This window comes from Passer montanus, unplaced genomic scaffold (genome assembly GCF_014805655.1).
Source record: "Passer montanus isolate IOZ18808 unplaced genomic scaffold, ASM1480565v1 scaffold15, whole genome shotgun sequence".
Lineage (NCBI taxonomy): Eukaryota > Metazoa > Chordata > Aves > Passeriformes > Passeridae > Passer > Passer montanus.
Window position 1 is genome coordinate 114,846 of NW_024362051.1, and position 25,561 is coordinate 140,406.

The window sequence follows — 25,561 nt, forward strand, 5'->3', positions numbered from 1 at the left end:
TACAATTTAAAACTGTATGAACATTTGCAAATGTTTAGTGCAAAGTAATTATGTAAAAGCTACATTTTATGAAAGTTTGTGCTGATGTGTTTGGTAGGTTTTTTCTTTTTTTTACCCTTTTACATCCATTTTTTTAGTTACATAAGGTTTCACTTACCTACAGTACATATGCATTGTGTTAGGTCCCATGCAAGTGGGAGTAATACCATCAGGCTTTGTAAAATGTCACTCTGATTCGCATTTAGTAAACTGCTTATTTGGTTTAACAGTCAAGTTCCTGGCACACTACACATCCTGATTTCATCTAAGTGCTCAAGCTCCTGTTTGCCTCTTCAGGTGCCTTGTGTGATGCAAACCAAACTGCTTCACGACTTCAGCCCAAAAAGTTTTTTTAGAGAAATCCACCGTTAGTTTAAGCCTGTAACAAACTGCTCTGAAAATTAAAAGCCTATTCACACAAAGTTATATGTAATGACTGTAGTAATCAGTTTATTACACAGATTAATTCATTCTTGAACGTACAAGCTCCAGGGGAGCAGTTGGGTCTTTAAATACACACAAGTTTTCTGTCATATGGATTTTTTTTTTTTTACCCTTACATCCAGAAAGACCTAAGCAGTTAAAAAACTTAAGAAAAATAAGAGCTATTAGCTAGGTATTAACTCAGAAACCACATACAAACCAAAAAAAGTATGAAGGGAGGGAGAGAGTTGAAACAAATCAACATCACTTGATGCACTAATAGCTCCAATCCATTTAAATGGTGACCGGTTAAACTTAGACCTTAAACACAGGATGTGGGTACAGTTTCTCATTGGTCATAACATTTACCTAAGGTGTAGGTCCTTCAGAATAAAATGAATACAGAAACAGCTTCAAGTTCTTCACCTTGCTTTTCATAACTTATGAGTTTAAAAGGATTCCACTTAAAATCCTTCATGGATCAGCAACAGCGTCCCTAGAAAATCTGAAACCCACCAGAACTCTGCCCATTCCCATTTGATTTCCCAATTTAACTCAGCAAGGAATGCTTTTAGGCTCACAAAGTTATGACTGAAGAACCAGCTTTTCACACACACACTTCTCTGCTAGGAGTCAATGTTGGTACGGGGAAATACAGTATTTCTAGTTTGTTGTTCCAAGTATGTACAACACGCAGCACTGCTGTATCAGGTAAACATGTGCACAGGGGAAGATGAGGCGTGGGCTCATAGAAAGCAGTCAAATGGAAATCAAAAGGACTTTCTCTTTCAGAGTTCCCCTATCTTTATTTGTAGAGGTTATCCAATAATTTCTTTAATTACATCGCATACTTCTGAGTCCATTCCCGAGCTATTCTGTTGTACCTGTATGTATAAAAAGAGGATTTACTCAACATGGCATCTGCACAGATTTCAGCTCCAGCACTCTAGTCTACACATGGCATGACATCACAGTACTATCATCAGTTTGTAAAATTTAAGAGCAAAATTAAACATTATGCAAACAGGGGACACAAGAAAGCCCACAGTGCTTCATGGAAAAGAAAGACCTGGTGGTATTTACAACAGGAGATCTCAGATCTCTGACTGGATACATAAATTGGAGCTGGAACAGGGCTGAGGGGAAAGGATTTTCAGGAAGGCTTTATCTGTGCCTCCCCCAGCCCCATCTGCTGTGTCCCTGGGGAAACTCTTACTGTAGGGTTTCACTTGGTCATTCTGGAAAATAGATTAACATGTTCCCCCATCTCCTGCTTCCCTGCAAAGTTAAGCCCAGTACCTGCCATCAACTCATCTGCTGAACCCCAACAGCCTGATTTCTTCCTATACATTTGGCTATTTTGATGACTGTCAGGACACAAAGATTTGTCAATTCCCAAGAAATCTGTAGCTTTTACACCCAAATACTCTTTACAGCCAGAGGAAGCTCAGGATACTTGTGTAAACAAAGCAGTTGTGTGATTAACTGCACTGCTGAGAGCTTCTCTCTGGCAACAGAAGCAAGTTGTTCATGTTCTACAGAATTTGTAGAGTGAGACACAGCCTGAAGTTCCCTAGAGTTATGTACACCAAGTTGGTTTGGTGTTGGAATTTAGTCTGTAGACAATGTTCTTTAGCTTAAACAATCTGACAACCCACTCATAACTAACTCTCTCCTTCCTATCACTGCTCAGAGACTACCCAAGGAGCAAGTCCTTGTGCTTAAACCCCAAATTTATTTCCCTATTTTTGTAAAAAAACAGGAAGGAGTTCTGCACACTTAAAAGTGCAGATAATCACTGTTGATTGTGTCTCCAGCTCTCAAACCCAGGATGCATAACCTTGTGCTCCTCATGTATGCAGTAGAGGAAGCAAATCTGTGCACTATTTTCCCTTCCCTGCTCAGATCTGGAAGGGAACAGTGAGGTAGAAGTGTTTACAACACTAAACTGTTAAAGTGCTTGTTAGCACTGAAATTTCTCTGTGCTTGCTGGAGAGTGCTCCTGCCCCATTTCTACAGGACTGGTTCTTCCCTTGTGTTACAGGGTAAAGGTAAAACATGGAGTTTGGTATTTCTTTGTATGACTCCAGACCCAGAGCTGCCATGGAATATTCTCCCGTTGGAGTAACTTGCTCTCCCTCTGGTGGTTACATGGGATTAAAGCAGCTCAGACGGTGGAAAGATCCCAGGGAAAAAAAACCCAACAAAATCTCTGAGAAGACCACAGAGCAGTGATTTGCCTTTTTTCACTCTCACTCTTTTCCAAGAAGCAGTTCCTCTCAGTTCCCCTGCACTATGTAAGTGTGGATTCTGCCCTGTCAAATTCCATGGGTTTTGGCTTCCATACTCACTTTTCTCTATCTGTTTTGTAGATCCGTGCAATCTCAGGCACTAAAGGATCATCTGGATTGGGATCACACAACAGAGAACAGATGGACAAAAGTACTAAGGAGAGAAAAGAGACACTGAATTAGTTCCAGGACAGCTGAGGACACCTGCACCAGTCAGCCATGCACTTCCTTCCCCTCCAGCCAGTAGCACCAGCAGCATTTATTTAAGTTTGCCAGGAGCACCAATCCCATGTAATTCAGCTGAGTGATTCTGAACAAACTCCTTTTACCAGTGAACTACACAAGTTTTCACAACCACAGTATCACAGTGAGTAACCTCCTGGATAGGTTTATCCAGCAGCAGCCTTAAACCACAAGGCAGAAGTGTTCTGCCTGAGCCTGGAACCTGAGAGTCCTCTGGGAAAACATCCTTGCTTTTGCACCTGAAATTCAACAGTTCCCTAAAGCAGCCAGCTCACTGTTGGATGACTTGGAGAAGCATTAATCAAAAGTCAAAGAGCAGACAAGTCCAGCTGAAATGAAGGAAGCAAGGGCTGTTCACAGCTACTTAAGAATCACAGAATGGTTTGGGATGGGAGGGACCTTGGAGCTCATCTTCTTCAAACCCCTGCCATGGGCTGGGGCACCTCCTACCAGCACAGGCTGCCCCAAGCCCCTTCCAACCTGGCCCTGAAGATCTGTTTAAAAATAAGCTGGTCTTGCACTGAATTGAAAGGCTTAACTTTTTTCCAAGCATAAAGAAAGCTGAGATGGATTTAGTGTAGAACAGCATCCAAAATGACCCAAGAATGATGCCCAGCTCCTTGCACTTCTATCGATCACAGAGCCCCAGAACTGGAGTGTTTCACTATAAATACAGAGTGGATGTATCCCAGAAGGCACATCCTGCTGGGCAGAGTGACAGCCCTCACCCATACAAGGAGCCAGGACACTGCTGCAAAGCCACAAATAGCACATGGACATTCCTACACTCACTGCACAGGAGAAGGCAGGAAGTTCTAAGCAAACATATTGGGACAACACTACACCAGGCATGGCAGGGACATCTTGCCCCACTCCCGAAAATGCCAAACATTCCCTTCTCTCCTCCTGTTTGGATCAAACAGTGCCACTCCATATGTCCCTTCACCAATTGCAGCAAAGCAGTTGTCACAGTGCAGCCTCCAGGCAAGGTGCAGATGACAAGAGTGAGGAGTTTGAAGACACTAAACACGAATCTGCTCCAATTCCCATCACTTGCAGGAGGCAGAGCTATCTCTGAAAAATGAATGGAGACAGCATGCAGCCCATAAAAACAACAAAGGTGTTAAGATAGGTTAAAAGAGGGCCACAAAACAGATCACAGAATGGCTTGGAATGGAAGGCCCTTCAAAGTCCATCTCATTCCACGCCCCTGCCATGGGCAGGGACACCTTCCACTAGCCCAGGTTGCTCCAAGCCCTGTCCAACTTGGCCTTGGACACTTCCAGGGATGGGGCAGGCACAGCTGCTTTGGACAACCTGTGCCAGAACCTCACCACACTTCAGAGAGAGGATGGAAACAGGTCTGGTATTCAGTTTTTTTCAAGTGGGACAAGAGTGAAAGCTTCCTTCAGGTCTGAACTGCACAAGTTGCTCAGTGTTGTGAGCACCAAGAACCCACAAAGCCACTTCATTCAGTTTGCCCACCTGTTTCTGTAGACCTTTCACTAAGGAATTACCAATTCCCAGTTCAAAGCTTCTAAAACAAATTTGGTGATAAACCAGTCTTGGTTTGGGAGAACATATTTCTGCTTCTAGGAAAAGGAGCAAACCTCTTCTCCCTTTTCCCAGTTTTCCACAGTGCACTTGTGAAAAGTTCAGAGCTTCATGATTCTCCACCATCAACTGACAGGGGGCCCATTTACTGAGCTCCCTCTCAGCTCACAGTGTGCAGGAGGTCTGCAGAAGCCACTGCTGCTGCACTGCTGTCCCTCAGCAAGGCAGCACACTTGGCACCTGGGGCACAGATCCAGCACCAGCTCTTTTCCCCCTATAAATCAAGTAAAGCCCATGTTAGTTTTCAATAGGAACATCTCTGCCACCTCACACTGCTCCCAGTCAGTCCAGTTTGAGAACAGCTGTTTCTCCAGCAATTTCCCTGCAGCTCATTTCTTTCTGTCAGACTCCACTGCTCTGGTCATTGAAGTTTCTTCAGCTGTAGCAAGAGCAAGGCAGCTCCAATGTGTCTCCTGCCCTCACCAGAGGACACAGGAAATCCAACCAAAAGTTTTCTGGTCAACTGTTGTAACTACTCCCTCAAATTTTATCTTATCAGTCCTTTAAAAGCCCGAGGAATTTCTGAACACAGCCTTCATCAGCAGAACCACACTGCAGGTCTGTCCACTGCTCTCTGCCCACCCTCACACCCCCTTTCCTAACACTCAGCAGTTCACTTTTCAGTATCACTCCAAAAACACTGAATAAAAGTGGACACAATCATTTGACCTCAAGCTGCACTGCCACATTCAGCTGCTTTGATTTATTTTTCTAAGTCTTCATTATTCCAAATTATTCTCATTACACTAACTCTTGCTGGTGACTTCACATCATTCCCCTTTTATCAGTACATCCACACTAAAAAAAGTATTTTTAACTAAACTGGTTTAATTTTAATATCCTGCTGAACCCAGCTATTTGTCCAAAATCAATTCTGCAAGTTTCTCCCAAGGCTTTCCACTACAATACTGCACATGCACATGTTGTAGAACCAACATATAGAAAAATGCCTTGGAAAAGGCACCACCTCAAAGTTTCAAGTGCAAGGGGAAAGGGGAAGCAATCCTTTCAGATGTCAGCTGTGCATCAGAGTTCTTTGATGCAGATAATGAGTTAAACCAACACCATGGAATAAGAGACTCACCAGGCCACCTCCCTCTGCAATCAAGTATTACTGCAATGAATTCCACAGCAAAGCCTTGATATTTTCTAGCCAAATGCCAGCATTACTATCAGACAATGAAAAGAGAATTCCCCAAAACTTCTGGAACCACAGAATCAGGTTGAATAATTACACAAGGCAGGTAAGTGACCCTTCACACCTGAACATCCTGCATGGCCATGGGCAAAGCATTATCAGCTTGGCAGAATCCCTTCAAGTCCCTCACTGGCAGGAATGTACTTCAAGTGTGCACGCTTTGAATTCAAGTCTGGATTCTTCTCAGTAATAGCAAAATAAATTCTACTTGCCATTAACTCAAGGGATTCATCCCTTGAAATAACTCTGTACAGAATTATTTCTCATAACTCTTAGCTGCCAGAGCTGTCCAGCCACTAAGCAACTTAAACCACTGTCACTTTTAAGCTCCTTTTCACATGAAAGTTGGTTTTGCTTTGTTTTATTTCACCAACCAGGCATCCACTGACCTCCAACCCTTTAACTACACTCCCCATCTATCTTTGCAGACAACAGACACAATTTACCCTTCTGTGTGCTTCCTGCTGCCATGGTCTAGCACAGACTCCCCAACACCAAGGAGCTGGGAGCACCAAACTCATCAAGCAGAAGGGCTGCTAACAAAGTGCTTCTAGAAAATGGCTCAGCTTCCCCACAGAGCAGTGACAGAACTGCATTCTCATCAGGCACTATGATCACTGAACGCTGCTTAAATGTAACATGCAAAATAAGTGTGTAACACTGCACAGCTGAGATCCAGGTTCCCTCTGCAAGACTTCCCTTCACAAAGCATGTAATACTGAAATTCATGGGCAATCTTTCTCCAGGCAGCTCCTCTGTGCAGAAAATCATGCCACTGGCAGCTTGTCAACAAGACCAGCTCCAGTTCCCCGTGGCACAGTCCATCTCAGCAGCTGCCCTGCTGTGCTCTCACACCACCAAGGTCAGCCCACCACCCCTGATGGGCAACTGCACCTTCCTGGCTCTGCCCCACCTCACACTGAGCAGAGGTGGATGCAAATTCCATAGGTGAAATTCATGGCTGCGTTTCCTCTGCTACGAAGCAGCTCAGCCATTAGCCAGGACAATCCATGGTGTCAGCTCTCCACAGGTCCTTCCAGCACTAGCCAAATGAGCAGTGCAGAACACAGTTTAAAGCCCATCTGGCTACTGGAACATCCAAATTCAGGTGTGTTAAAGAACCTGGAACTCAAGAGGTGAAGACACTTTGTCTACACAGCCTGACTGGTCTAACACCCACCACTCCAGCCACCCCCTGACACAGGGCACCAACCACTACAGATCCTGCTGCTCAAGTCTAGCTGGAATTCCAAACAAACTTGCTCCACTAAAGCACTCATCCATGGGGCACTTCAGAGTAAGGAAAGGCAGCTGAGGAGCAATGGAATCTCCAGCTGAATTCACAGAAGGGAGATAAATGGCACTTATATTTCCAAAGTAATGAGCTCCCCAGAAGAAGCAGCTGGTGTGTTCTGATCCAACTGCTGTTTGGTGCAGTTACTGCTCTCCAAAAGGAGCCAATTTAGAATCCATCTAGGAGTAAAGGTCCATCTCCAAGCAGGCACAGACACTGCACCAACAAAGTGTTTGTTACGGTACCAAGAACATGCTGAGATGGCTGCTCTGCATGCCAGGCTGTCAGGACAGCAGGATGACACTCAGCTCTCCACCCTGGCTGGAGTCACACCGCAGTGTCAGGACCACCTGATGATGGAAAAGCTCAGGCAGTGACACAGAGCAGGTGGGGGAAAACAGGGCAGCATCAATCCTGGCCATCATGAGTTCACAGCAAAGGCAGCAGCCCACCCCACCTGCTCTACCTGGGTGAATGACAAACACTGTGCCAGGGCTTTCCAAGGAAAGTGATCTGTCACTCCTGGAGACCAGGCCATGGGCTCTGGCAGACAGTGCTGTGCTTCTGGCCCAGCCCAGTTTCTGAGTGCAGAAGTAACAATTTGTCAGCTCAGGTTTGACTGAGCCTGGTACACCTCTGCCAGCTGAAATGGGAGCTTTGGACATGCCAGGCTGCTGAGGGATTCTTGATTCCACTCTGAAGGGTTTATCCAGCTGTGCTGCTTCTCTCACCAGCAAGGGCTCATTTGTTCATCATCAGCCTGGCAGCCTCCACATCAAAGTTCACTGCTACTTCCATCTCTGCTCCTTGCAAGAGTCAGGTTTTTTCCTGATTTTGGGGAATATTCTCCTACATAGTAACTGTTTTTGAGTTTCAGGACCCAAACCCTTGAAACCTGAGACATGTAGTTGTCAAAGCTTTATCAGTACTGACAGATGTATAAGCTTGCAGCACTCAACACTGGAAACACCACTGCCCAACAGGTTCAAATGCCTGGCTCCTGACTGTGAACAGGCAAGATGTTCATCCAAATAAATGAAAGGAACTCTGGCCTCTGCTCGAGTTAAATCCTATTTCTTAACCACAACCCCATTTCCAACTCCTCCAGCCATCTTCCCCAGCCTTACAGGAAGTGTACCTTTAAATCTGAGCAGTTTAAACTTCTGCCTTCAAAGCAACTTGCATTCCTGCTAAGTCAGTTCAACAATTTCTGGTGACAAAAGAAGAAAAGTTAAGTGTTGCCCAGTGTATCCCAGACTGGTTGAGGTTGGAAGGGACCTCTGGAGATCCTCTTGTCTCAAGCAGAGCCACCTAAGGCTGTGCATGACAATGTTCAGGGGCTATGCAGTATCTCTGAGGTGGGACAGCCCACAGCCTCCCAAGGCAACCTGTGCTCAGCATCCTGACTGTAAAACTACAACATCAAGTGTCTCCTGCTGCTCAGAGAGCCTCCTGTGCTTCAGCTTGTGCCCACTGCCTCTTGTCCTGTCACTGGGCACCACTGAGAAGAGTCTGGCTCTGTCACCTCCACAGGCTCCCTTCCAGTATTTACAGACACTGGTAAGATCCCCTGAGCCTCCTCTTCTCCAGGCTGGACAGTCCCAGCTCTCAGCCTGTCCTCCATGGCATCCTGGCCCCTCCCTGGGCTCTCTCCAGTACATCCACACTTTCCTTGGCTGGGGAGCCCACACTGGGCAATGCTCCAGGGCTTCATCAGCACCCAGGAGAGGGAAAGGATCACAGCCCTGCTGGCACCACTCCTCCCAGCACAGCTTTCTCTGGAGCAAGGACAGCTCCTGGGAAGCTGCACAAGTGGCTCAGTTACAGTTGTGAAAGTTGAAACATAAATGTGGGCACTTCCCTCAGAGCCCCAACTCAGCACAGGTGGACACACTGACCCATGCTCTGTGACAAAGCCACCCCCAGTTACGTGGGTAAAGCTGCAATGGGCAAACTAAAAGCCAAGATGATCAGAACCCAACTTCCTGATTTTGAAAATGGCACTGTCAGTGTCCAATTCGATCTCTCAGTACTATTACTTCCAGCAAGTCTTAGTGAAGTGATTCATGAAGAGAAACATGACAGAAGATCCTCACTGCACCATGGAAGTCTGGACAGGGGGAGCTGAAGTCTTGCATGAATGAGGCTGAGGTTACTCACTGTCCCTCCCAGGCAGGGCCCTCCAGCACACTCACACAGGCTCCATGATTTATTCCTTACAAAACACAGGGAGAAGTGGGATAAGACAGCAGATTAGTCCAACCTTTACTGCACACGTGCTTCACTCAGGATTAACTCTTGCACAGCCATTTGCCAAATTCAAGAGGAAGAGTGTTTCCCCCCCAAAATGGCTGAGAACAGCTGCAATAATGTTAAAACACTTCATATTCTCCTGTTTCAGGCAACAGGGTTCTTATTTATGCAGACTTGGAGATAATGTTTTTAATTTAAGCCTACGCATTCTGCTTAAGCCTTGGAGTTCAAATTACCCACCACGGTGTGGTTAAGACTGTATTTTGAGGTTATTTATTCTCCAGTATGTATTCTTGAGGGAACACTGAGTGCAGAATTACTAATTCTGAAGCAAGTCAGCTGTTGTACTGAGACAGTCACTGCTGTTCTCCCAAGTTTTAACAATTGTAGGAGGGACAGAACAAAACCCCAAAACGCCAATCACCTCTATCATAACCACAATCTTTATTAAATTGCTTACACAGGGCTGGCTCTGGAGTGTGAGGAGCCAAGACCCCTATCTTTACCACTGAACTGGAATGACTAAATCACTGATATGATTTTTCAGTCTTTCCACCAGAAAGTGGCATTTTTAACCCACAGGAAGTCCGTGCACACCCCTTCCCCTCACTCCTTGCAGGTTAAGGTGAAAAACATCATGTACCACACATTAACTGTGAGCATAACAGTGAGCTGCTGATAGTGCTGCCTCCCAGCTGCCTCAGGAGGAAGCTGTGCATGATAAGCTCTTTCCTACAAGGACTGTTTCTACTCTTCCCACATTTCTCAGTCAGTAGGAAGTACATTTTTTCATAGCTGTGCTCTAAGTTATCTGCTTACAGAGTTTAAATTCAAACAGCTTGCTCCCAGTAGCATCCAATTTAAAGGGTAGCACAATTTAGGAAATACTCGCAGAAATCTACACTACAAATAATAAATTGATGCTTTGGAAGAGGTATGAACTTATTGCTGAATGTTTTAAGTCTTATTATTCACCCCAAATTACCTAATCCAACAATTTTTCCTGCTAACAACACATTCATTCTTTGATAAGGCCAATCAGTTACTAGAAAGCTGAAACATCCCTGAAGTCTGTCACAACACACTCTAATCTGACTGAACTTAAGACTTCAAGCCCAAAAGATCCAAGTTGCCTTAGTGGACTTTATTTCCATTTGTTCAAGATGGGAACACTTCCCCTAAGTATCAGCTCTCTGCTTCTGAAGTCTGCCTTTTGACAGGGCATCCCTGTGATTCTGAGGGAAGTATTCCTATAAAGTCACCCCATGGAATTTGCTTTGTTGTTTTCATTCCTTCAGTAAATGCAGCCCAAGGGAGCTGGGACAAGGTTTTCTCCCAGGTTAGAGCAGTGTGGCTGTTGTGCTGAACTGTTCAGCAGTGAGAAGTGATCAGCACTACAGAGCCCCCTAAACCCAGCAGGGAGAGGGGCACTGGAAGGGGCAGGTGGCACAGAACAGCCACCCTGATCCCATGGCTTATTCCAGCTGAGTCACAAGGATACAGTTTGAAAAGGATAAGAAGAAAAGAGTTCAAAGCAGAACACAAAGGGAGATTGAGATGTTAAAGCATATTGCAAATGTATTTGGGCAGTAAAATTAACACTAGGATGTATTTTCTGAGTGATTAAAGCTGACAGCCTGGAGCAGCCTCTTAAATTCCTGCCCCATCTTCTCCCAATTGTCCTAATTCCAGTCCATCTCCCAGGATTTTCAATCATGCTGTCTATCACCCCACCACCCATCTGGTCATTTCAGACTCCCTAAAACAATACAGCATTTTCTCCAGTTAAGCAGCAATTAAATCAAACCAGACCAGACATCAGTGCTTGGGGCTAATTTGGTTCTTCTAAGAGCAGCCAGTACTGACTGAGAGCACTTGTAAGGAAACTGCAGCAACCTGACAATCAATCATTTTTTCTTCACTGACACCATTTTTTCAGTTCTTTCAAGACTTTGAGCCTTGTGCCCAAGCAGATTCACTTCTGACAAGAGACAAGGAGATACTGGTTTGCCTTTCCATCTGCTTCTGCAAATGCCTTTAGCTGGACAGAGAAGGTGGAAACTTCTGTGGGTTCAGGGAAAGGCAGACAGTGAGGATGTCCAAGGGATGCACCAGGATCACCTGTCTGAACCAGAAAGTGCCTGGGAACATCACATGTAGCTGGAGAGAAGGACAGGCAACAGGAGAGCCTCAGAGCAGGGACACTGTGAAGGACAATGTAATCAATGTGACAACTGCAGCATTTGATTACAAGGACAGTGTGAAGCTACAGAACAGAAGGGTCAAAAAATGATTATGCACAGGGTAGACTCCAAATATTCCTAAATAGCTATGGCTAGACCTACAAACTTGAGCCACAGTTTGTAAATCTACCATTTCAATAGCCAAAAAAAAAAATCCAGCCTGTGTCTTCTTTCAAGATAAGAAAAGCCTCCTATTTATATTAAATATGAATACTGCTTTACCAGGTAAAGGCTAAATTCTAGTGCTCCACAAGCTAACACAGTTCACAGTGACCAAGATGCTATTAGCTAATTATTTTAGATTGTTCAAGCTAGGCAAGTTTTAAACCATGTTTCAGTAGTTCACACCATTGGAAGTTCTGTTAAAAAATTACCAACATGGAGTTCTAGTGCTCCCTTGAAAGAGAAATCCTTTTTAATATTACCAAGATTTAGAAACTTCACCATTTTTCAAAAGCCACAGCTGCTCCCTTAGATATTTTACTTTGGGTATATTTTGAACATTGAAGTCTTCCACTGTCCCATACTAGGTTTTATTTTATATATATTTGTATCTATTTTTAGCTGAAGTGTACTGAGGTGAGGTGGCAGGAGATTGTACTCAGTGTAGTAAGACTTATCTGATCCACTGGCAAAGCTGAGGAGTCTCCCATGGCCACAGGGAAGCTGGATGTGCTGAGCATCCCGTGCTCAGGAACTGGCTGCAAGCTCCATGCAGAGTCACAGGACACAAGCAGTGACCACAGAAATGGTGGATTCCAGCAGGAATGCAGCAGTTTTTACATCCCAAATCAGCACTTCATTTTAGCAGAGTAAAATGAAATAAGCATTGGAGGTACCTTTTGAAATAGTTAGTGCTGGGGACCACTGTGATCGTAGAATATCAAGACAAATGCTGCCATTACTGTTAATATTTGGATGATAGATTCTTGTTGTAAATGCAACCTGCAGAAGAAGGAAAATTTCAGTGTAGGCTCACAAACATACATCACACCACATGGTAACAGACAGATTTATGGCAGAAGCCACTCACCTTAGGTGGTTTGAAGGGATAATCTGTCGGGAAGTGAATTGTCAAGAAAAATACTCCACCTTGATAGGGACTGTCGTTCTGTTAATGAAAAAGAATCGTTGCAGCTTGAGGAGTTACTACCAGACCACCAGTCAAACAAGCCATGAACATCAATTCTCTCATACTTACTGGTCCCATTATTGTAGCTTGCCAATGGAACACTGAAAAAGAGAGAGATTTACTTCAGTTTGGAGAAGCTCAAGTAATGATCTACTTTCTTCCAGACAAAACAGCACAGAAAAGAAAAGTCTATTTTAAAAACAAAGCCTTGTGAAAGGCCACAGGGAAGCGAGCCAAGGAATTAAAGAGAGACAGAGCAAAGCACTCAATACTCTGCAGTCCTCACTCCAGGACTGCTGTGTACCACACACATGTCCTGCAAAAAAATCCCATTACAATAAAAACCCACATAGTTCTAGGCAACTTTCCAGGCTGAAAATTGTGAGTTTAAACTTTGTAATTTCCAATGAATCAGCACCCATGACTGCCCCTTCAAGGCAGCTACAGCTAAGCTCCAGCATGAACTCACACCTGTGACACATGGAAGGGGAGCCCAGGCTCTGTGTGAACCAAACCAGTGGTGTCCTCACAACATTCAAGCATCATCTCCACAGAGGCCTCAAGATTTCACAAAAGCAGCAGAAAGAACTGTCCTGGGAGAACACAGGAATGATAGTCTGCCCCATACTTGGAGCAGGATGTGCCAGGACACACTTCAGGTTAAATGGTCAGAAGTTAATCCTCACTTGTATGCATCTGCCCAAGAGAACTTTCACCTGGTAACACAGAGGATTTGTGAAGAATGTTGCTGTGCTGGAAAGGAAAACAGTCAAAGCTGATAGTCTGTAGGAGGCACACTGGGAGCTCTCAGGGCTCCTGTGTCTCCACAGGCTTCAGTGCCTCTGCAAAGAGCACCAGCCTAGGAAATGATTTGTGAATTAAGACTATGGAAGCTTCCCTCAGCATGGATGTCACCTACACAGCACCTCCAGAACTGGGGAGGTGGAGATGATGGCAGCTGTTTCAAGGGAACTCCTCAAGACAGGAGATGAAGCCACGTAGAAGTGTCTGTGCCTGACTGGCACCTGGTGCCCACAGCTGGCAGGACTACCCGGGCCAAAAGCAGGAGTGGCACTACCTGTTCTCATCTAGCACAAGCAGTTTTTAATTACACATGGTACAGGCACTACAGCTCAGAATGATCTCATACAAGGAAGGAGGAAAAAAGCAGAGTGGGAGTAGCTCGGCAAGGCCAGGGGAGAAGAGTGTTGGGTTGGAACAGGTTTGTTTTAATCTACTCCTACATTTCTACAGGAATGTGTAACTGTCTATACACTCCAGCACTGCTGAGTAGCTCAGAAATGATTCAGAAAGATCTTAGTAACTCATTTTTTCCTTTTAAAAAGAATACCTGAGCTTAGAATTCTCATCTCTAACAGAGAGGATTTCACTACTTAAATATTCACTCTCTCAGGAGCCTGGCTTTGAGAAACTCTACATCCAATGAAGGATTAGGAAACCCAGACAGCAGCTCACACGTAGCATTCACCCATCTTCAAGGGGTTCAGATGGTTTCCCAGGAGCTCCCTGTCACCTGCAGCAGGACAGGGAGAAACATGGAGGAGAGGACAAAGGGGCAGCAGAAATCCCACAGGAGATTGCAGCCAACCCCAACAAAACCAGTAAAAATCTCACAAATCCTGGTGAGATTCACTGTGGTTGCTATGCAGAGTCACCACAGAAAAGAGAACCTCAAATAACCAATGACTTCCTTAAACCCAACAAAAAACAGAAATAAAACCATATCCACAGGCAATCTCCACTTTTTGAAAGCTAGAAGGGAGGTTTGTGTTTCCTCCCACTCAATGCCCACCCCAGACCTGGTGCTTGTTTAACCTAAGCTTTAAATCCTGGTAACATCCAGGACAAGTCTGGTGAATGCAGAGATGGATTTGTCATGCAGAGCTCATTCCACCTGATTCTTTCCTTTGCAGTCAGCCAAACAGAGGTATTTACAAAGGCAGGGGGCTGTTGCTTTCAGTAGGTAAGGACAGGTACACGTTTGAAAAAGGCTAAGCCACTGGAAGCATACCAACACCATCCAGTCCCCAGCACATTTCCAAAACACAGGCCAGAGGTGGGTGGAAGAAGCTAAAACCACACTGCCAGGAAAATCCCATTCCTACAGTGCACAAGGCAGGAAAAGCCCTTTACTTTCTGAGGTTCATGAACCCCAGAGATGAGAAGCTTATGGCTGGGGACAGTTTGTATCAGCTGGAACAGCCACAGGACAGCACTTTGCAAGCACAGCACGTCCTGAGCTCTGGGAAATGTCGCTCTGACAAGGCAGCTGAGCAGACCTGGAGCTCAGGGACCTGGGGGAAGGCACCTTTTGTTGCTGCCACTGCTATCCACTTACACACATCCAAACTGTGGCTCTCAAGAACAAAAGTCTTTCATTAGAGGTCTTTCAGAAAGGTGGCACCAGGAGAACTGAATAGCACTTGAAAGCTTTCTGTATCAGCGGTAACTTTCCATTCTCAGCCTTCACCAACTTCTGTTACCACCTCCTCTGCCAGACAATTGTCATCACCTTTGATAAGGCTTTGGAAAACACAAAGTAGTTTATCATGGCACAAATCACACTTGCTAATTTAAGGGAATAAAAACCTCTGACTGGCTCTCCATCTTAGTCATTTCTTGTCTATGAAACTACAAACCTCTTTGAAATACTATTTGGAAAGCACAACTAGGTTGTGAAGTAGCTACTGCTGAACACCCTCAAAACCAAGCTGGGCTTCCACTCATTTGAAAGAGCTGCTGAACAGGAACATTCCCACTAATTTCAGTATTTTCACCCTCAGGTTTCAAGTGCTTTTTTTAACGTAGCCCTAAATTTCTACAGGAATGTGTAACTCTCTGTACACTTCAGCACTTCTGAGTAGCTCAGAAATGATTCAGAAAGATCTTGGCAGCATTTTTTCATTTTAGAAAGGAAACCTGAGCTTAGAGCTCTCAGCACAGAGAAGGAGGGTTTCCCTGCTTCCCTCTCCCCTCTCTCAGGAGCAGGGATGCTTTGCTGACATCACTTGTCAGACCACACTGCACAGCAAATTCCCTGTGTGCTGTTCAGGGGCACTGCAGTCACAGCTGCCAAGGGTTCTCAAGGAGCCTTTTCCACAGGGAAGAATGTGAGCACAGAACTGCAGTGACTCCCAGTCACTGCCCAGCTGAACAGACTGGAACAGGAAGGCCAAGAAGATTGTCTGAGGCTGTCCCTTACACAGCAGCTGGCAGGGCATGCTGATTTAAGCAGTTTTCAGACACCATGTATAGTTTAGGTATCTGAGGTCACAAGGCTATGGGCAGCTGCCTGCTGGTTTGACCACAGATCTACTGAGGTTTTCTAACACCATCCACCAGGAAAATTCCAGAACAGTTAATTTAAAAGGCATAATTTAAGATGTGAGTGAGTTGCCCAATCAATAGAGTGGGAATAACACCGCTGGCACCCAAGGAAGGTGTAAGAGATACACAAGAGCAGCAAATTTAAGATCAGGAGGTGGAGTATTATCTAGTACTCTAAAAGAAAGAGAAGGATTCTCCTTGCTGAGGAACTGGACATCCCATTTCAGAAGGAAAAGGAAAAACATGGGAGAGGGCAGGTGCTTGCTGAGAGGAGATACTTACTGTCATCCCCGACAGGCCCTGCTGAACACTGTGCTGGAGGATCACGTGCCAGGTCGTTCAACTCCTAAAAAACAGGAAGAGTTTGTTTCACTTGATTTCAAAAACAACCATGTCATTGCTGCAAGGCTGCTAGGGGCACTCTGGCAGCACCACAGAACTAATAACCAGGACTCTGGAAAGTAAAGTTGCATCTTAAACCCAGGAGACACATCTGGCACAGGCCTCAGGGACCTGTGCAGGCTGCAGAGCCCTGAGTCACAGCAATCCTCACGTCACAGGGGTTGCCAGGTCTGCCTGCACTGGTCCCAAGCATTACCAAGGTACTGCATTTTCCACCAGCCCCAGGTCACAGAGATAAGATGGCCTCAATCCAACAACTCTCAGTATCAGCCTTATTTTATCCCCTCAACTGTAACAGTTCCAGTGGTGCTCCAGCTACAGTGATCCAGTTTATCATCTCCACAGCCAGCCTGCAGCACACACAGCTCCCATAGCCTGGGGCTGCTCCACCTCCACACACACATCAGTGACCATGGGTGGCATGGAATAAAACACAAGGCCTTCCATACCCACACACCTCACTGAAATCCCCCACTTTTCAGTGGCTGTGTCAGTCAAATTCTCCTCTGAAGAAATCCTAAAATGAGTCTGAACAGGGTGAGCAACTCACAGTACACCTGAACTATACTATTTTGCTTAAATATGAAGCAAAATTTCAGCACAGTTCAGAGAGTTAGTCTTACCAGTAATTCACATCAGCCATTTGCTCAGGAAGTGGATGTTTGGTGGAAAGTGCAAACAGAGTAAAACTTTGAAGTCAAACTCTACCTGCTCCATTTCTGGCTCAGGCACTGACCTGCTTTGCATGATAGGCCTGAACATATCACCATTTTTGTGTGTGAACTCAGTCTAGAAAGCTGAACACACACCAGATAAGGATTACAACTATTATCTAGTGCACAGGAAACACTCCCATGCTGTCCCTGGTCCATTGTGTGTTCAGCTTTTCACCTCCCAGAACAGTCCAAACTGGAGTCTCCATACCAGGTTTTTGGCAGACAAAACAAGTAAGTACAATGATTAAGACAAGCTGATTGCAGGAATGGAAGAAAATTTGCCATTTAATGGCCTTTTGTTATTTACAGGCAGTGATTAAGCTTTTGAACAGATGATCTCTGGGAGTTCCAGCTTCTACTTCCCAGGAACTGGGAGGCCACCACTAACCAAATCCACAAGACACAAATGCTGCCTCACATCAAACACTACATCTCTGGATTTCCCCCTCCAGATGCAGTGCCCCAGAAAACCCCACAGGCCCTGACACACACACACATTTGGGTTTTGCCCTGAGCAGCTTCTAGAGAGCCCTGCTGGAAGCCTCTTTGACTTGACACCACACTGTGGAAGCTGTCCTAGTGCTCCTGCTGGGCTTTTTCCACTTGGTGTTGAGCATGGACATGGGCAGGAACAGACACTGAGCATGCAGCACCTGCTGAAGAGCCTTCTCCCTTCCTGGAGGGGAAGAGAGCATCTCTAAGTACCCTGCAAAGGCACAAAGCCCTTTGGAGTTGCTTCAGCTCCCTGAACCACCAGGGCAGCACAGGAACGTGCAGAAACCTACACAGACCTTCCTCTGTGTGAGGGGCAGTGTGGTCATGGCCACAAAGAAGGAACTGAGCCTACACACAGCAGGCATGAAAAGTTTAAAACAGCAATGTATCTACTCTTTCTAAAGGTGTATGGAGTACAGACCACTTCCAAATAACACTGGACTCTGATCTTCTGGAAAAAATATTTCATGCTATTGTATTCAAAACCCCAAGCACACAACTAAAAAAATACTCCTTACCACTTCTCATCCCATTGTATGCATGACATGACCCAGAAGGTGCAGCTGTAAGAATGCATGTTTGCCATGCATGACCACAACCTACCATGGATGGTATTTATGAACACACAACATGCACCTTGCCTGCTATAAAAAGGAAAGGGTTACAAACATGAGCTTGGGCACACATTCTGCCAGTCAGTAAAATACACAGCTCCAGAGCTGCCCTGACACTCCCTTACATCCTGCTGCCCAAATGCTCCAACCCCTTCAAACTGCACATAACACAAGGACCACAAGGTAAGTCCCCAAGAGCCACAGAGGCAGCAGTGAAGTTCAGGTAGCAGCAGTTTCTCATCAAAATACTATTTCATTCTCTACATATTCAGTTCCAGGGAGATTTCTGAGTTTTCTGAAGCCCTGGGCATTACCTCAGTAGAAAGTGATTACTTACAACAACCACTTGTACCACTTGTCTCAGTGACAAGGTGGCATTTCAGGTTTTGCTCCATAAATTCACTGAGTGAAACACCACAGATTAAAATGTTTATGGAAAAACCACTGTGTAAGTTCCTCGTGCTTAAAAAAGTATTGCACCAACTCTCAATTCAAGCCCCTGCAGCACAAAAGTTTCCAAATTTTGTAGAACAGCTTGGAGAACAAGTTCAGCTCTTCCCCTTCACCCCTCAAGACTCCTCAGAGTGCAGGCACCAGCTGCTTCTGCCCACAGGAGAGGCAAAGCCACCCCTGGATTTCCTGACAGGGCACAGACAAGCCCTTCAACATGCCCTGCCATTCCCTTCCAGCTGCTCTAAGACTCCCTCTACACCTGCAGAGCCCAGTGCAGGAACAGGAAAGGAGCAGCTCATGCCTGGCAGCACAGAGAGGAGCACCCAGAGCTGCTGCACAGGGCCAGGCACCTGTCCCAGAGGCTGCTCTGCCTTTTGCAGCTCCTGTGCAGCTCCTGAGCCATCATGAGCATGACACCAGACCCACTGGGGCCTTGGCTTCCAGCTGTTGCTGAGGGATGCTGAGAAGCAGCTGCTTTCTGTAACTGAGAACAAATGACTCTGGAGTTCCCATAAAGCTGGAACTCATAAGACATGGAGGATTCAGTTACAGTTTGGTATCATCTACAGCCTGAATGTACTGGATCCCCAGTTGTTTGCAACTTTGTTTTCCCTGTGACCCAGGAAGTCTTGCTGGTCCATGATCAAGACTGACCTCAACCACCCTGATACTAGGCCAAAATCTGAAGAAAGCCATAGCAGTTTCCCCTCCAGACAGTTTTTGATCCTTAAGCACATGCAGATTTTGCTTCAGGAATTTACAAGCAGCCTTTAGATCAAGTTCCAGTTTGAGTTACTCAGCTCCCAGGGCTGCCTCACCCTGAGCTGGCTTCCCAGCTCAAGGCATCTTACAGAATTTAAAGTTTCTGCCATCTCCCCTAAGCAAAATATCCCTGGGGCTGGGCCCACTGCTGTGGATCCTACCATTAACCTGACCCCTCTCACAACTCTTAATGAGTCCCTTAGCAAAAATGAGGAAGTGGAAGCACACCACAAAGCAAGGTTCAAGGTGTCCTGCCTAAAGGCCAAGTTGAAAAAAACTACTACCACTACATCCACACAGAAGATACCCTAAAAGCTACAAAAATCTCACAAGAAACTGACATTTAGGTGCCAAAACCCAATTTAACCATGCTCTTAAGTTCCCAACAAAGCAATCCCTGCTCAGGGGTTCCAGGAAAGCATTTTAAGGAAGATGGAATGTGCTTATACCACAGATGCCCCAACTGTGCTTCCCAAGTCATGACAGGGATCAGCTGCCAGGAGGCCTCGAGGCTCACAGGTAAAGCAGTGCCACCACCTTGCTCAGCCCCACACCACCCTCATCCTGCCCTCCTGTTCTACCTCCAGGAGCTGCTACAGTGCCTTTAAAACATACCTCAATGCAGGCATCCACAAACTGCACAAGAAGCTCTCAAAAAACTCAAACACAAATGGTTTAAGTCTTATAAGTTTAACCCTGCACATGTTTTAAGTTATAATTATCAACTCCAAAGACATTTGTTAGTGTAGCTCCAATTTACTCCTCTAGACAACAAATCCCTCCCCAGCACAACACACTCCTGGTAAAACCTGCTCTGGCCAAAAGATAAGAGTAGTTTGAAAGATTAAGTTAATGCTAACACAGCCTTCAGTAAGAATAACCAACATAACTGGCAACATCAAGAAACCAATCAGGCAAATAAAAAGCCAGCATGCCTTTTTTTTTTTTACAAGCCAGCTAAGTTAATGCTAACACAGCCTTCAGTAAGAATAACCAACATAACTGGCAACATCAAGAAGCCAATCAGGCAAATAAAAAGCCAGCATGCTTTTTTTTTTTTTTTTTTTTACAAGCCAGCTCCAGCAATTTTACTAAGCCTTGGTATACAGCAGAGCTCCTCAAATCCACTCCAACACACACTATATGTATTCCTCAGGATTATCCAAAGTCCTCTTAGCTTCAACTCCATGGGCTTTCCACTCTGCTCCAGCCTGAGCTGTTTTCACATTGTACTTTACTAAGAGACCACATCAGCTTGATTATAAACCTAATTTTTGCCTCAGGTTGCTGCTGTAAGTGAAATAAGCTTTTCATTTGCCTTCAGCAAGTTTATTTGCCTGAAGCCCCTGAACCCTTCAGCAACAGGCAGTGTAGGGAGATGTTACAAAATCCTGACTTATGTAACCAAAAAGGAACTCGTAGCCACTCTAGCCATGAATTGTTCCCAGCTCCCAACAGAGTGAAGCCAAGCAATGGGGATTGAGGGCCAAAGTCGAAGTGATCACACCCTGCCTCACCTCAGGACCAGGGCACAGAGGAGCTGCCAGCTCCCTGGGCAGGGCCAGCAGGGCAGGAGGCTGGCAAGAGCTGGGCCCCTTCCCTGGGCCAGCAGCATCTCCCTGCCAGGTGCCAGAGCTGTATCCAGAGGCATTTCCCACTCTCCACCTGCCCAGCAGCACTGGGCAGGAGGCAGTGTCACACACGTGCACCAAGGCCAGACCAGCAATTCCCCACAGTGTCCGTAGGTGCACTCCCACCCACAGGACTGCCATTCCAGAGTACCTGCCACTACAATCAACAGAAGCATTTTAATCCTTTCCACAAAAACTGCTTTTGCAATGCTTGAAGCTGCTCAGATCCCCCAACTCTGGCTCCTCACAAGACTCTGCAAAAGTCAGAAGGCAAGTGAGCAGCATGAGAAGCCATGAAACACAGCTACAGCCAAAGTACATGTTATAAACAAGCTCTGATGTAACTGTCACCTTCCATTTTTTCTTTTTTTTCCCAAAGCCTGAACAGGAAGAAGACCAAAGCAATGTGTAACTTCCTCCTGGTGTAGAATCCGAGTATCAAAACACCTCTCGAGCTAACAGAAGCTGCAGCAGCATGCTCTCCAGCACAGATGGGCTGCTCTGGCAGCTCCCCGCACGCAGCCAGGGGCCCAGCGGAAGAACCCGGTTGCTCCCACTGGCTGCTGTACAGCACTGGCAGCACAGAAACAACACCAGCTCTGCTCAGCACAGGTAGCACAGACACAACTCTGCCCAGCAAGGCTGGTCTGCACCGCTGTCCTCACACATCCCACCCACAGGCACTGCTCCTTTGGGCAGAAACAATGCCCAAGCATCTCTGGACTGCAGGACTACAGCAAGTCCTACCCCTCTCCCACAGCTACACAGCAGCAGCTCTGTGCAATGCAGTTCAGCTACCTGGTTTCTGTGCCTGTGCATTATAAGCAGTAGCAATCCCCAATTCCTCTCCTACAGAAAATGTTTTACTTGAGCAGGGCTGGAGCACAGCTGCTGCTTTCCCTTCCCCCTCACCCTGATCACACAGGGGAGCCCGTACAAGACAATGAGCCAACCTTTTCCTTGCTTTCCCATTCAAAGAACTCCAAACGGTGCCCCAGTTATCCACTCAGAGGTGCTGCATTCCCTAAAGATAACCAACACAGATGGGGATGTGGCTGAACCCAAAGGGTTTTGGCTTAAGCCTTAAAATGGAAGGCCCTCCTGTACATTCCTCCCATCCTGCCCTTGGATTGCTTCACTGCTTTCCTTATGAAATACATCTAGAACAAAATAGACCATTTTTACATACATATAAAAATACCAATTCAATTACTATACTTCAGTGTTACTGACTGGAAGGACTCTGCCTGGCAGTATTGCTTACACCCCAAACACTTCTCACAAGGAAAGATTTCAGGTTTCAGACCCATGATCCAATAAAAGCACCTAAACAAGAATTTGGAGCCCCGCTGCCCAAAATACTGTGGTGAGTAACACAGGCAGCAATCTGAGAGCAGTCTCACCCAGCCTGAGCTCTTTTGGAGCATCTGCTCAGAGAACAGCTGCTGCTGTGTGCACACATGTTACCCCAGCACAATCCCAGGAGCAACTGTGTCACCAGTGACAGGCTGGGACTGACCCTGCAGGTTCCTGTGCTGCCTCACACACCAACAACAACCCTGCTTGTTCTGCCCCTCTCCCAGCCCAGCCCAGTTCAACAGACAAGAGGCCATTTCAGGTAACACTGTATCAAACCTTCACTCTTGGGATTTTCTCCTTTCCAAGTTCTCAGCCCTGTGTTATCTGAGGACACAAAAATTTTGACAAAAACCTCATAGAAAGCGGTTCAGTAAAAATCCCAACTGCCAAGAGCAAGAGCCAGTGGCCAAACTGAGCTGTGCACACTGATATACCATGACTGATAACACCCTTAAAAAAAAGCCAAAGCGGCAGTTTTCTGTGTGTCTCTGTGCTCCAGTCCACTGGGATTATTCCCACTCAATCCACATTCTGCAGGCTCCTGCCACAAGCTGCAGCAGCAAAGGTCAGAAACTGGCTGTCCCCTCGCTATCCTGACAGGGACAGCCACTGCACACTCCCAGAGACCACGAGAGCCTGAGATGATGATAGGAGAGCTCTGCAGGGGTTTAAAATAGCCCAGCGTAAACAGCCAGCCCTGATTACTGAGCAGCCACACTGAGACACCACAGCAGCCCGAGTGCTCCTTCCAGCCTGTGGTTTCATGCCCATCCAGCTTCCCAAGCATCTGGGCTGCTACACCAGGCACATTTATCCCCTCCCCACGTGTGGTTTGTGGGAATGCTGCCTCCAGCCCCATCATCATCCTCTCCTCCACAGCCACCACTGAAACTCTCTTTGCAGAGCTCACACAAAACTGCTTTGGTGATGCTCTTGCTACTTCCCAAGGCTTTGAAGGCTCTCATAGCCCTACACAGTCCCCATCATCTCTCAGGGTTCTTTATTCTTGAAAAGCAGCACCAAGAGTCAGTCCACAAGCACCCAACGTTAACAAAGACTCCACACATCCAGCTTTTCTCCTGTCACAAACCAGCCTGGAAATGCAAGTGCCCTCAGAGTGGTGACTCCTGACCCTCAGCACGCACTGAACTAGAACCAAGCAGCTTTCCCGAGTTCCCTCACACAGGATTCACCCTCCCCACGACAGCCCTGCCCTGCCCATGCATGCCCAGCCCCCACAGCCACACTGACCCCATTCAGCATCCCCCGCTGTGGCTCCCAGGCCGACGAACCCTCTGCTGAGGAGTAAGAGCTCTTCCAAAGCACCTCGGAGCCCACAAACACCGTGGAAGAGTCCTCACAATGGTCCTGAGTCCTCACAGTGGCCCTGACACCACTGAAGTAAGGGTCAGAACACTTGCAGAGAAGCAAGACTCAGCTGGAACACAACTTCCTTATGTAACTCACTACCAGATCCACAGCTGGAAAACCCAACAGTCTAAAATCATACTCCAAACACCTCCCTTCCCAGGGCTACCTATTCCACAAGCACGAGTAAGGCTTCAAGCTCTCTTCCATTTTCTTCCCCACCTGAGCTTTAACCTGATCAGTAGGACACATGAAGCTTCACAAAGCCTCCAAGGTAACCTACAACCAAAGCAGAGATGTTAACACAGACCAGACACTACACACAGAACCAAACAGGGCACAGAGTGAGCTGTGAGGCAGGGGGTTTACAGCTGGTTCTAGGTGAAAAATAATGTGCATAGTGATCAAGAGGAGAAACTCTATGGAAGGGCTGCTTGCTACACCTGAACCTTGTACAGATTCCAAACTGACAGCTACACGTTTTGCAGGGAAAACGATACAAACTCCCTGCCTGAGTCACCAAGGTAGTACAAGTGGACTGCAATTACCGTCGAGGGTTTTTCTCCTGGTAAAAGACGCCGATGATCAAGCAAACATTGGTCCTAAGACAGCAATGGACGGGGCAGCAGTGTTTTTCCAAAAAGCCAGGCCATGGAACCCGGCGCAGCTCCCGCTCCAGCAGAAGGCAAGCTCGCAGCTTTCCCTACAAGCCTGCGGGATGACTCAGGCTGTAGAACAGCGCTGGCTCCATTAAAAGAGCAAAGCACAGCAGTGTGTGACAGGTTTCCTGCGCTCAGCTGCCCGACACCGCCATCCCTGCGGCTGCTGCAGGAGGAAGAGCAGCCCTCGGACACGGGGCTGCCAGACGAGCCACGCCGGAACTTCCAGCGCGGGCCACGCCGCGCTGCTCGGGGCGCCTTCCTGCGGCCGGGCCGAGCCCCGCGGAGCCGCAGCCGCTGCCGGGGCCGCCTCCGCCTCGNGGCCCGAGCCCCGCGGGGGGAACCCGGGCGGGCCCGGCCCGGCCCGGCCTGCCCGCCCCCCCACTGCAGGCCCGGGGCCCTGCCGGGTTATGTAAGGCGAACGGGCCGCGGGGAGCGGGGCCGTGCGGGGCCGGGCCGGTTCGGCCCTTACCTTGTGGATTCTCTTCAGCGCCATTGTGTGCGCGAGGCGGCGGCAGGAGGGGCGCGGGCGGAGGGAGGGGGCGGCCCGCGGGACTATTTGCGAGGGGAGGGGGGGAGGAGGAGGAGCGCGGAGGTGGCGGCTGCGCGGGGAGGGGACGGGGAGGGACGAAGCGAGCGGAGGGGCGGGAGGGGACCGGGGCCCCCCGGGGCGGCGGGGCCGGGGCCTGGCCGGTGTCGGGCGGTGGCGGCCGCGGGCTCAGCGATGCCGCAGCTCCTCCGTTCCCTCCGCCGCCGCCGCTTTATGCGCTGCCTCCGCGCCGCCCGCAGCGGATCACTCCGCCACGCCGCCGCCGCCACTGCCCCCGGGCACCGCTCCGGTTCCCGGGGCGGAGACACCGCCGTGGCGGGGAGGGGAAGGAAGGGAGAGGCCGGGACAGGAGCGGCGGGAGGAGGAGGAGCGGGAGGGGGAGGAGAGGGCGGGGAGCTGCGGGGACTATTTGTCGTGCCGGCCGCCGTGCAGAACTCTCCAGAAGGGGGAGGGGGAGCGCGCGGAAGGATACGG

At 47.4% G+C, this 25,561-nt stretch overlaps 1 protein-coding gene across 1 annotated transcript; it reads right to left on the bottom strand.

Annotated features, from left to right (window-relative positions):
* Positions 1-25,144, bottom strand: UBE2D2 (ubiquitin conjugating enzyme E2 D2). The gene is made up of 7 exons (XM_039701151.1): positions 25,010-25,144; positions 16,361-16,424; positions 12,800-12,831; positions 12,632-12,709; positions 12,438-12,543; positions 2,814-2,907; positions 1-1,346 (listed from the first exon to the last, which is right to left on the bottom strand). The coding sequence occupies exons 1-7, from the start codon at positions 25,031-25,033 to the stop codon at positions 1,301-1,303; spliced, it is 444 nt and encodes a 147-aa protein (XP_039557085.1). The 5' UTR covers positions 25,034-25,144; the 3' UTR covers positions 1-1,300.
* Positions 25,145-25,561: the final 417 nt, after the last annotated feature.

What these genes read in the sequence shown, in the direction of transcription:
- UBE2D2 (XM_039701151.1), bottom strand. Translation starts at nt 25,033, where the DNA reads ATGGCGCTGAAGAGAATCCACAAG. An exon ending in ATCCCTTCAAACCACCTAAG is followed by an intron (nt 12,544 to 12,631) that starts GTGAGTGGCTTC and finishes CTTCTTCTGCAG; the next exon opens with GTTGCATTTACAACAAGAAT. An exon ending in AGCACTAACTATTTCAAAAG is followed by an intron (nt 2,908 to 12,437) that starts GTACCTCCAATG and finishes TTCTCTCCTTAG; the next exon opens with TACTTTTGTCCATCTGTTCT.